Source organism: Giraffa tippelskirchi, chromosome 5 (genome assembly GCF_054371585.1).
Source record: "Giraffa tippelskirchi isolate mGirTip1 chromosome 5, T2T-mGirTip1v1.2.pri, whole genome shotgun sequence".
NCBI classification, from domain to species: Eukaryota; Metazoa; Chordata; class Mammalia; order Artiodactyla; family Giraffidae; genus Giraffa; species Giraffa tippelskirchi.
The window spans coordinates 74,335,282-74,348,207 of NC_137279.1; the positions used below are offsets into that span (position 1 = coordinate 74,335,282).

General features: G+C 47.0%; 1 protein-coding gene across 42 annotated transcripts in view; it reads right to left on the reverse strand.

Moving 5' to 3' along the window:
• The window catches only part of SRGAP2 (SLIT-ROBO Rho GTPase activating protein 2), a 258,045-nt gene extending 245,363 nt beyond the window's left edge, over positions 1-12,682 (reverse strand). For 37 of the 42 annotated variants that reach the window (XR_014054259.1, XR_014054265.1, XR_014054262.1 and 34 more), the window contains exons 1-2: positions 12,344-12,682; positions 9,927-10,535 (exon numbers count right to left, since the gene is read on the reverse strand). Coding sequence is in view for 17 of the 42 variants with exons in the window: in XM_081492024.1 (XP_081348150.1) it covers positions 9,927-9,993 (67 nt within the window). In the remaining 25 variants the exon portion in view is untranslated. Of the gene's footprint in view, positions 1-9,926; positions 10,536-11,283; positions 11,525-12,343 lie in introns of those variants that run through there. The other 5 variants (XR_014054255.1, XR_014054254.1, XR_014054244.1 and 2 more) reach the window with 1 other exon arrangement.
• Positions 12,683-12,926: the final 244 nt, after the last annotated feature.

Below are 12,926 nucleotides of genomic sequence, written 5' to 3' on the forward strand. Positions count from 1 at the left end.
GTAAGTGGCAAAGCCAATCGAGAACCAAGGCTTTCTGACTCCAAATCCAGCACTGTTTCCCAGGGAACCGTGCAGTCCTGTAGTTCAATTTGTTATGGTCCCAAAGAAATACTGCTCCAAAATAGGTACCTCAGTCAAGATGCTTCCCCAAAGAGCAGCTTACTCTGACAAGATCTGGCTCAACTATCCTCAACCCTCGCCCCAAATAAATAAATAAACACAAGAAAAACACTAGTGGGGAAAAGGAGCAGATCTCCAAGGGGGTTCAATATTTGGAGAAACTGTTGTCCACTCTTCAGAAACAGGATGTATTTCTCAAAGCTCTTGGCACATCTCCGGCTCTGAGGCCAGCTCACGCTCCCGGACCTCTTTGTTTTCTGTGCTGTGTCTTCCTGTGGAGCCCATGGCTGGTGAGGTCACCTTCTCTAGGGACAGCACTCAGACCCTATCCATCATACTTGATTCGAAAGGCAGAGTCTGGGCTCAGGAAGCAAAGACAAGGTCCCAACTTTCACAGTGCCTTCTGGGTCACCTGCCTGCGGATTAGCACATTTTTTAGAAGAAAGGTCAAAAAAAAAAAAGGCTTTGCCTTCTCCCTGACAGATGGCATCCTAAAATACCCACAGAAATGGAGAAGGTGCACATCCCAGCTGCTTTTCCTTCCTCACGAATATATATTTCAAGTTCATAACCCTTCATTCACAATGTATAAATAAAGTCAAGGGTACTTAATACCAAATGACTTGAAAAACTAGAGGGGAGAGTTTTTCTGTTTGTCCCTTTGGACTCTTCTTCCCCCTTTACTGTTGATTATGCAGCTGCTTCCAATGAGGCAGCAGCTCTCCAAACCCATGCATCAAAGAAGTATCCCAGCAATTCTTCTTCAGGTCTAGTCTGTTTGAATTTCTGGTCAAAACAGACCTAAACTTTCTCAAATTTAGACTTGGGATATTGGTTTTGAATGATGAATAAATCCTGGAGAAATATAGAATGTGTTTTCCTTCAACTCCAGAAAATCTTACTTTTGTATTAAACTCTTTGGAATTTCAGAGTTAATGTTTTCCTAGATTTTTAAGGAAAGAGACATGATTAAAGAACTCAAGTATAGCTCTAGGGCCATGACTCTAATGGGAGAGAGCAGGTAGTAAATAAGGAAAAACTCACCCTCACTGGGGAGCCTCCATAGCACAATATAGTTTGTATCTGTCCCTGTCTAATGATATTATACACAATGCTTGAGCTACTTTGAATTTCAAATAACATTAACACAGGAGAAGGCTTGTTATTGGAGTAGGGAGAGAAATGCAGAAGCAAGGCATCCTGGCATTGCCACATCCAACCTCAACTCAGAAAAGGGTCACGTTCAATTTATAAGCATTTATTCATTTCTGTGCCTAGAAACATGGAAACAAATAAAAGACAATTCTGTCCACAAGGTACTCAGCTAGTTGTAAATAATGAGGAGTAAATGAAGGGATTACAATGTAATATGATGAGTACAATATAAAAAGAAACTGCTAAGGAGATGCTGAAGGTGGGTTGATCAGCCCTGTGCAGAAACACTAAGGAATCCTGCTTGGAATCCTGCCCAGGGTTACTATGCAGAGAGTAGAGATAAGCAGGGAAGACTTCTTGGAGGTGGTGACATCTGAGCTGGGTTTTAAAGGATAAGTTTTCCAGGTTCAGAAGGACCCATTCCAAAAAAAGACACAGCATGGATAAAGCATGAAGCATGAAATAACATAACACAGTAAGGAAATGAGAGGCAGTTTAGCCTTCTAGTAGTATAAAATGTGAGCAAGGTAAGTGGGCAGTGATGGATGTAAACAGTCTTTCATGCCATGACCTCAGCAGAACAATAAGTTTGTTTTTTTAAAAAATCACTTTTGTGGTATTATGCAAGATTTATTGTTACCATCAAGTTAAGAAACTATTTTTTTTTAAATATTACCTGTAGTAGTCCAGGTCATTCATTTAGGTGTTCATCATTACAGCCAGTATATATATACTAAGAGCCACCATTTAGGCTACAACCCTGTTCCATCTGAAGGGACTCTCCTCCCCTCACATAATAAGAGTTACTTATTTAACACTTAGTATTTGCCATACACAGAGCTAGAATTTTACACACATTCAGAATAAACCAGCATGGTAGGTTTTGTTATCTCTATGTCACAGAAGAGGAGGTTTGAAAGAGAAGTTAAGTGAACAAGGACGCAGGGGAAGGCGGTGATGCTGACATGATTCCTGCTAAGGGCTACTTTCAAAGCCTATGCTCTTTGCATTGCACTCCCAAACCTCAAAACATCCCCACCAGAAGCCTAGGAGAGGAGAGAAGACTGAAAGACAAATACTGAAAACCTTAGGCAGTATAAACTATAGTGCTACGTGAGTGAGTGAATTAGAGAGAAGGGTCATTTCTGATCAGTGTGACCAAAGAAGGCATCCCAGAAAAGCTGGGCTTTATTAGAAGGGTGAGGTTTCAGTAGGTGGAGATGTGGGGCTGTGCAGGGATGAAGTATTCTGAGAAAGCACTCAGAACTTGACTTGGGAAGACTTCACTGCTGGTCCAGTGGCTAAGACTCCATACTTCCAATGCAGAGGGCTCAGGGTCCATCCCTGGTCAGGAGACAAGATCCAGCACGCTGCAGTAAAGGCTGAAGATCCCATGTACTGCAAGTAAGACCCAGTGCAGTCAAATAGATAAATTAAATAAATAAATAGTTTTTAAAAAGAAGAAGAAAAACTTGACTCCAGTGATGGCCAAGGCTCTAATTCCTGTTTCGTCATTCACCAGCTACAAACCCTAGGTGAGTCACTAAATCTTCTACACCTCATTTTCTTCATCAGCAAAACAGGATAATAACAATATATTCCTCCTACAGTTGGTGAACACTCCAGTATTGTTGCCTGAGAAATTCCATGGACAAGAAGATCCTGGCAGTCTACAATCTATGGGGTTGCAAGAGCTGGACATGACTTAGCGACTAAACCACTAAACCACCACAGTTGGTGTAAGAATTAAGTACATTAAACCCCAAACAAACAGCAAAATATTAGTTAATAGTATATGCATCTGAAGAATGGCAAATAGTCCAGACAGGCCTCTAATTCATTTTAAATAAAATGAAAAAGTATGGTTGAAATGATAGGTTGCAACCGTATTGAAGACCAAGTAATGTTCACCTTGGAAAGTTAGTTTCTATTCAACGGACAATAGAGAATCAGTCATCAGGGGAAAGAAGCCATATTCAGACAATTCTGAGCAGGTCTCCCAAGGGGGCTCCCAGCCCCTCACCTTGGCATCTGGCTCATCTGTGACCCCTTCAGAAGAGGCCCAGGGCCCAGAGAACTAGTTAAGCAAGGACTATAGGAAAAGAGACACTGTCACACTTCAACTTATAACATATCCAAGAATTTTTTTTCTTTCTTCCCTTATTCTGTATCCTCCCTCCCAAACACACAGTAATGGCTGTGACATAATTATTAACTCAACTTCCCTGTGAGACTGTTTTTATTTACTAAGGTTAAATAAAATTTCCAGGCACCAATCTAGGTGGCTTGGATCATCATTTATTCATTACCTTTTAAAACTTGGTAATATTCAGCTTTTATTTATTAATTTTTAACCTAATGTCATTTCTATAATATGGTATTATACTATTCATTTATTAACACATTATGATGAAGAAATTTTGTGACGGTTTCATTCATTTATCTTGATTGTGATACTTTCATGGAGAAATAACAGGTCAAAGTTTATCAAATGTATACCTTAAACATGTGTGGTTTATTATATGTCAATTAAACCTCAATAAAGTTGTTAAAAATATAATGAAAATTTAGTCATTTATGTAGTTATTAAAAGGTATAAAATTTTTATTAATATACAATGCTTATATTATGAACATAAATATATATTCATAATATGGAACTATGAATATGTATTTTTTAATGTTAACTCTAAAAATTTAATCGAGACAAGTGATTAGTATGTAGAAATGTATATGCAGCCTATAAAACTTCAGTGTAGACAAGATTTTTCAAAAATAAGAATATATCTATGTTCATAGCAGCATTATTTGCAATAACCACAAGGGAGAAGCCATCCAAGTGTCCATGGATGGATGATTGGATTTAAAAATGTATATTATACATATAATTTTAAAATGTGGATTATATATATATAAAGGAAGGAAATTCTGACACATGGATGAACATGTGTCTACAACATGGATGAACCTTTAATACATTATGCTAAGTGAAATAAGCCAGTCATAAAAGGATACATACTGTATATTCCACTTACAGAGGTACCTAGAGTCACCAAACAGAGGAGGGGTGGCAGTTACTGTTTAATGGGTCCAGAGTTTCAACTCTGCATTGAAGAGTTTTGTGGATAGATGGTGGTGATGGTTACACAACAATGTGAACGTAATTAATGCCACTGAACTGTATACCTAAGAATGATTAAGATGGGAAATTTTATGATATGTGTATTTCACCACAATTAGAGAGAGAGAGAGAAGAGAGTTCCTATACATTATTGTAAAATCAGTAAAGGTGTTATTTTGTAATTTTCAGAAACATTTTAAGTGCTCTCATTATTTATTTTTAAATCAAACAACTTTGAGGTAACCTTCCCAGATTCCCCAAAAGGCCAGTTCTGTAGCTCACACCAGTTAAAACTATTCATTTGAATTTTATTGCTAGTCGAAATCGAAATATCAACTTCTTTTTCCACACAACATGACATTATATTTTCCTAACAAAGAACTCAGAGGTCTAGGGTCTAAGGTAATCATGACTCGTGAAGAAAACCTCTCTTCTGGAAGGAGTCCTCTACAGGTGCCACTGGCAGCCCGCGTTTACGTCCAGTGAACAATGGGCATTTATGAGTCAGGGGCTGGGCACCTGATGATTTTAAAAGGGTGTGGACCCTACATCGCAGGGTCAAGTCAAACTCTGTTAAATTTCATAACAGAGCAATGATCAGGGCTTGTCCAGGCTTTCAATCTGTGTGGTACATAACTACCAGATGGGGTTCTCCAAAGGGAATTTCTGTTCCCGTTCCTCAAGAGAATGCCTGAAACTGGAAAAGTTAAGGACTCCTCACGTACCCTATTTCTATCCATTGCTTCTCTGCACAGCACACAGCAGGCCCAGCTCTTTACCCCCCACCTTCCTCCAGGGCCTTTTAACTTGGAGATACAGAGTACAGGACTAGACTTATTCCAAGAGCTTCGTTTTCTCACCTTACCACAGAGTTCTATCTTCCCTGAGTAGCGGAAGAGGTGCCTTCCATCATCTCACAGGAAGATGATGGCATCTGCTTGGGGATTCCAAGGAGATGTTTTACTACAGCTTTTCACAAACTGATTATATTTAAAGCTCCCTTGAGAGATGGGGGCTGGGAGGAAAGAAGATTCTAAGAAGACCTTTGTTGGCAGGAGTGAAGAACTGCTCTCACCTCCCCAGAGAAAAAGCTTGTTTAAATACCAGCAATCCACATTCCCAAGTGTGTGCACACACAATATGTCTAGAGTTTTAAATTTCATCTGCTCTGAAAGGGTCCTGAAAGGGTTAAACTGTTCCAGGCAAAGGCCTGAGGCTTTTCTATCAAAATGCTCCAGATGGAAACTACAAAATTTCACTTCTCAGCTCTGTGGTGCACATACACTTTTCTTCTAAGACATTAAAAAAAAAAAAAAAAAAGACAAGACCCCTAATGTTCTCAAGAAAGAGAATTTGACAGCTCAGCACACAGTGCCACTGTTTCAGATGATTCCTCCTGGAATATTTGCATTAACTGTGGATCTCAAGCTTTCTGGGGGATGTTAGAAACTCAAGGTATGGAGAGGGTATAGGAAAGGGAGCCTTGGACAAGCTCAGGACAACAGCTGGGAGGGTCTGCCATGAGGTGAGCTCATCCAAATACCAGCCAGGTTACCACCTCTTGTGAAGGTTATGCCCCACACCTTACCACTTTTCTCTGCTCCAATCCCCAAAGAAGCTAACAGACTAGAGGCCAAAAGACCTCAGGTTATAACCATGAATCTGTCAAGAATTTCCAGAGATTAATGTATACGAAGCGCTTTGTAAATTGAGCCATGTACAAGTACTAAGAATATTACTGCTTTCGAGTTAGAGATTGAAAGGCATGAACTTTCAAAGGAATCTGAACACCCACAAACCAGAAACAATGATAGTTTTTAAGAAGGCAGCTCTGAGGCAGGCTGACTAAGGAGGCACGCCCCTCATAAAACCACACTGGGGTAGGGTTGGGGCTGCAGTCTCAGAAGTCCTTCAGGGCACGTGCAAGCAGGTGGTTTAAAGGGAGCCAAAACCACAGACAGGCAGGGTTCCCCAAAGTCCATTAAGGGTCCTCTTGATTTAAACCATTCTGACTGAAAAGCAAGACTCAGGACTCCGGTCAGAGATACACAGAATAACAGTGACCAACAATTAGACAGTTCACTTGTTCACTTTTCAGAATGAGAAACAGTTCTAGAGGGTTTAAGAGACCGAACCAGGATATTTTTCATTACTACTGGAGGAACTTAAACTATAACCCAGGTTTTATTCCTAGATTCCTTTCTTATCATTACAACTGACACTCTGGGAGTGAAAAGGCAATACGGACTGAATGTTCATCCCAATTAAGCAGACCTTACTGTTTCTGGGGGCTCAGACAGTAAAGAATTTGCCTGTAACGTAGGAGACCCAGGTTCAATTCCTGGGTCGGGAAGATCCCCTGGAGAAGAGAATGGCAATCCACTCCAGTATTCTTGCCTGGGAAATCTCACAGACAGAGGAGCCTGGCGGACTACAGTCCATGCGGTCCCAAAGAGCTGGCTATGACTGAGCAACTAACACTTTCACTTTACTATTACTGACCATTTACAACTGCCAGATACTGTGTTAAATGATTTTGATACACTATCTCACTGAATCCTCACAACCACCTTAGGAAACATGTATCATGCTGCCTGTTTTTCAAGTTAGTATCCTGAGGCTTGGACAAGTCAGGTAACTTGCCCCGGGAGAGAGGCAAGCGAGTGACAGCACTGAGATTTAAACCTGGATCCCTTTGACTCAAAAACTTGCGCTCTTAACCATCAGACCAAAAAACTAGTTTTCTTTTTAATCCTGGCATCTGTAAGAGAAGTAAGACTGGCAGCACAATGAGTCCCACACAACACATAAAAAGCTGAAACATCATAAATCTGACCAAGGGCTTCCAGTTAGCAGGGGAGCAGAGCCAACCCAAAACCCAGGTCCTTTGTCTCCAAGTTCTACAAAGAACACAGATCTCCAAGATCTTCCATGGGGAACACAGACTCTAGTTTGAAAGCTTCAAGAGGGAGAGGACTTCATCTTGTTCACAGCTACGTTACCAGTGCCCAGAACCCATTCAAGACACTCAATAACTAGTTGATGAATAAAGAAGTGGAGTCCAGCTGCTGTGGTTTGGCTATGTGACCTTGGAAGGACTTCTTTATCCTCTCTAAGCCTCAGTTTCTTCATGCAGTGAATAGAGAATGAAGTAAGATTCACCTCCAGGTTTTAAGTGAAGATTAAGTGAGACGATTCTTACAAAGCACTTGGGACAGGTTGGAACACAATGATCACACAAAATATAATCTATTATTATCACTATTTCTACTATTATCCATTGATACATTTTGGCTTTTTAATTGACCCTACTCTGATATGATCAATGATACATTGACCCTACTCTGGTCAAATGACATCTCATAGTAAATATGAATAGAATAGAACAGATAATTGGGAGTCGATAACCTGGTTCTAGTTTCAGATCAATTACCACCTAGCTGTGTGACCTTGGACAGGCCTCTTAATTTCTCTCCACTTGTCTCAGCTATAAATGAGGGACTAAACCATTCAAATCAGTCTCATAAGCATTCATCAGGCACATTCTCTGAGTAAGACATCATGCTCAGCCACCTATAAAATTCTATGTTGCTGAATAGTGTCAATGAAAAAATATCAGTGCAAAGCAAAGCAAAGCAGTCCCCTGCTGTGGCAAGGCTGAAGAGAAACCCCAAATAGTCAACTGCATTACATCATCTCAAAGAGCAATGTTTGTAAATATACAAAGTGTTTAATTTTGAGACACTTGTGAGAGAAATCCTTCACCAACAGAGAATCAGCAGATACAATTCAACACCTATCGGTCCTGAACCTTCCAAAAAATAAATGTGTGAAATCACTTTGCACCTGAGTCAAATGGCATGCTTCTGGAGAGAAATCTGGGAAAGTCAAAGTTATTAACGCTCCTCCCTATGGCAACAGTTAAGAATAGAAGGTATTAAAAAACAAAACAAAACTGACATATCTGGTTAAAACTGCAGGGGGGATTCCAACAGCAAACTGCAGTACATCTGGACAGGACACTGAGGCCAGTAGCCTATTGTTTACAGAAATAGGCTGGGATTATGAACAGTGACAAGAGGCCAAGACCTCAATTATACCTCACAACTATACCTCTCCCAGTCCCAGCTCAACTGAAGCTATTCATCAGCCAACTCCCCCATCTCTTTGCAGCCCAGTGGATAGAAGGTCCCTCAGGGTACCTCCAGCATTGACCAAGCTAATGACATTAAAAAGATCCCACAGGCACAATGTGGACCTCAAACTACCGTCCAACCTTCCAAGAGATAAAGCAGCTGCCCATTTCAAACTCTTGCCCTACTCATACCCCCAGCAATCATAAGAGGGGAGGCATGGCCCTTCCTAAGTCCTCTAGGATAGGAAAAGGTCTCCTTGCATTGGCGCAGGGAAAGAAGGAGGGGCCCCTCCCTCTGCACTCTGAAACAAAGGAAAACCCAGAGCTCCAACCATGTGGTGTAACATTCAAGGCCACCCACCTCTCCCACTCCCCAGCTGAGGTCTCAATGGGCTAGAGCCACATGGCTCTTTCTAGTGACTGGCCAGGAAGGGACAGTGCCTTATACAACCATAAGCTGGGGCTCTTTAACAGGCAAGAACCCCTTCCATGGGTGTTGCTGGTTAAAAAAGGCTATCTGGGAAGGGGTTTTGATTCATGTGCCAAGTCAGGCAGTGGAAAAGATGTGCCGACAGGTCACTTGCTTTCTCTGGGTCCACATTTTGCTTTACCCCTCATAATTTTGCAGAGAGGGATGAGGGCCTTTAAACGCACGTATTCTGGAGCAGAAGACAACAGCACAGAAGGGTTAAACAATGATGTCTTCCCATTCTCCGGAATCAGCACCACCCGGCAACATCCCAACTCCATTCAGGTTTAGGTGAAGGTGGAGACTGGGTGTGAGTGACCTTATTCTTTCTGTTCTTGGATCTCAGACAGAATGCAGACAACCAAAGACCAGGCAGGTACAAGGTGCACCCAAGGTGGCTACAGACTTTCTGTGCCTGATGGCATAGTAAATACCATGTTTTGATATAGTGCATCAGAAAAAAACACCCAGCCTCTCCCAGGGCTCTCCAAATGGTACACCTTCTCAAGGTTGCCTTTCTCTGCCTGGACTCCTCTTCAACCTCTGAAATAAATTCCCAAACACCTGTCAGATTTCAGCTGTCCTTCAAGGAAACCTGACCCAGACACCCAGAGGCAAATTGCCGCCTTTTCTCTCCAAGAACCTCCTGCCCCTCCCCCCATTCTATTCAGCCTGGGGAAAAAGACTACCAAAATAATGACCAGCCCTACAGACAACTGTAAAGTCCACTCCGAAAATGCCTTTCCAGAGCCTATGGCCCCTGCCACGGACAATCCCTCGGAGGCGCAGACCCACCTATGAAACCACTTCTAGGGTCAGCCTGCCCCCACCTGCTCCACCCAAAGAAATGAACACCCTGCAAATCAGGGAAATGTGTCTCCATGGTCTACAGAGAAGATGCATTATGCTATTTTTCAAAGCCCTTACCTTTGACCTGAGTATCGTACTCTGCTATGATCTCCTTATCCTTTTTGAATTTGGCTGGAGACGTCATGTTTTCCTTCTTTCTTCCAAATTCGAATTGTGAATTGATAGATCCACGGGAAAAATCCAACCGCCGAAATCAATACCTCCAAGACCGTTTCTCCAGAGGGCAGAAGGGGCCCCCCGCGGTGGTCTCCAGCGCTCCGGGGAGCGCGGGCTGCGGGCTGGGCAGGCGGCTACGGCGGGCACATGCAGGCGGTGGACGCTGGGGCCGGGCGCGGCGGCGGCTGGTTCCTGTGCTAGAGCCCGAGCCGCAGCCTCAGCATTAGCCGGGAGAACTGCAGCGCCCGGAGGCTGGCCTGGGGTCTGACATCAACGACACAGGCGGGGAGTGGAAGTCCTTCCGCACAACATGGTGTGAGGGTGCGGGGGTGTGGACTCGCCCAGCTGGGTCCCCGGGAGAGAGTGGGTGCGTATCGGGGTGCCGGGGGAGGGCTGGGCGTGTTTCGCGGGTTTTTGTTGCACAGGCTCGAAGATGCTGCAAATCAAATCCCAAACGGGAGTCGCAGCAGCGCAGACTGGATCGGAAGTCGTTTGCTCCGGTTCACTTGCCTGTAAATGCAGGGAAAAGGGGAGGGGGCTATCAACCCCAATGCAGATCCTAATCGCTGCGGGGGTGAGGTAAGGGACATCGCTCCCAGCCTGGCCTGTGCCCATTCATCTCAGCCAAACGCCGCCCGGCCCGCAGAGCCCTGCGCAGCGAGGTGGGGAGGAAGGAAGCTCCCTCCGGATTTTGTTTTAAGGCTGAAAGAAAACACTTTGGAGCAGCGGCCTTCGCGGGCCTGGGGTGGGGACTGCGGTGGGAACGCGGGGTTCCGGGCTGGGACTGCGACACCTCGATGGCCTCCCGAGCCTTGCCAGCGTTGGGCAGCGGTAGCCGGAGGGAACCCTCCCGGCCCTGCCTCCGACACGGCCCCCGACCCCGGGCGGGGGCAACTGACTGGACTTCAAAGGGGATCAAAGCCGGGAAGGGACCAGTCACCCGGGCACAACTTTTCTTCCCCTCCGCCTCTCCTGCCAGTTGTTTTGTTTTGGTTACTAGCTTCTCTTGGCAGCAAAATGTGGGGGGGGGGGGAGTGTTGGGGGAGGGAGTGATCTGCAGGGAAAAAAAAAGGCTGCTCGGTGTGGGACACATCCAGGAAAACAATGTGGTCGGCAGAAGCAGGAAACGGGTTAGAGGCGAGGGTCGGAGTCGGGAAAACACGGCAGGCCGGGCGGGGGCGGGGGGTACGGAAGGCAGCCACCGCCTCTCCCAAGTCAGGGACCACAGCAACTCTAAATGCCACCCCTCATTGATCACCTAAGCTCAGAGATCTCAGACACCGCACCCAATCCCAGGCTGAAGGGTGGGGGCAGGGGGAGGTCGTTGAGGTTCGCAGCCCCGACTCCTGGCACCAGGAGGTCCCCGAGGAGATTCCGCTCGAACCCAGGCCCAGGAGGCGGGAGAGACGAGGACGCGAGTGCAGAGCCGCGCGTCTCGCTCCGGGACGCGCCGCGGCGGCGACCCTTCCTCTTTGGCCGCCCCTTTCCCCTTCCGCGCCGGGAGTCTCCCACTTCCCGCGCCTGGAGAAAGGGCCGCAGCGAGGGAGGAGCAGGGAGCCGGAGGGGCGGTGTGGTGCTTCAGACGGGCAGGAAGCAGGGGGAGGGGGGGTGTGAGAGGTGGGGTCCGAAGACTGCACGCAAACGGGGGATGAGTGGAGCTTCTGCACATGCTTGATAGGCGGGGAGCGGGCAGGGGAAGGGCTACCTTGGGGGTGAGGGGGACGTTAAGAGACTATCGTGGGCCGCAGTGGTACAGGCGGCGCTAGGATATTAGCAACTCTGGGGACGCAGAGGCAGGTCTGGGAAGGCGAGTGCGTGAAGAGGGGCCCGTTCCGGGCGGGCCGGGGGGCTGAGGCCGGAGAAGAGCCCCGGAAGCAGCGCGGAACACCCATCTTTCTGGGTCCAGGGCTGTGACTGGGCTCTCCGCCAGGGCTTGGAGACGGAGGCAGAGGGCAGTCGTCGGTCACGGATGATGCCAACGACGGCTGCCCAAAGGTGCACCGAGGCTGCGCGTGTGCAGGGGGCTTGGGGGAGGGGGCTGGGAGCTGACGGTGCCGCGGCGCGAGAGCCAAGGCAGGGTCCCCGGCAGGAAGGTAAAGGGCGTAGATGCAGCCCTAAAGAAGCACTGTGGGCTGCACCGGGAGACGGGGAGTGGGTCCGGAGGGAGGGGGCCTGAGGGGTTCCGGGCGGCAGAGCGAGGGCGATGCCGAGAGCGGCATCCGCGCCCTCTCCTTCCCGCCTCTGCCGCCCGGTCTGTCCAGTCTGGGCTCCATTCCCGCGGCGGGCGAGAAGAAAAGGGAGAGGGACGGAGCCTTTACCTGGCTCTGACGCGACGGGTCCTGCGCCCCCGGCTCCGCTTCCCATTCGGAGCTCTCCTCCCCTCTTGTCCCCTCCACCCGCTTCTACGCAGATCGGTCCCCCTAGTCCCCCGAGGAGCCTCTGCCAACTCCACAGGACCCCGCCGGGAAGCAGGGCCCGCCCTCCTGCCAATCAGCGCCCTCTTTCTAGCGACCGATGGGGCCCGCAGCCAATAGGAACAGCTGATCCCGAGACCAGGAATGAGGAGGAGGAGCTGGCGAAACCCTGGAGGTGTGACCAGCACCGTCGAGGCGTGGTCACAGAGTTAAACTCCTCCCCGGGCGGCCGAGCCCCACAGTAGAATGGAAGGGCGGGATTAAGAGAGAACCAACAGCCAAACACACACTTCTGAGGGGAGGCGCGGCTGATTGGACCGGGGGAAGAGAGGCGGGGCGTAGCGGAGAATTCTAACCAATGCAGAGCAGAGCGCGGCGGGTCCTGTGGAACGTCTACCAATGAGAAGCGTGGTGGGCGTGCCTTGTTCGCTTACTCGGGCGAGAGGCGGGCTCGCCGAATCCTCGCGACCGGACCAATGAGATCGGA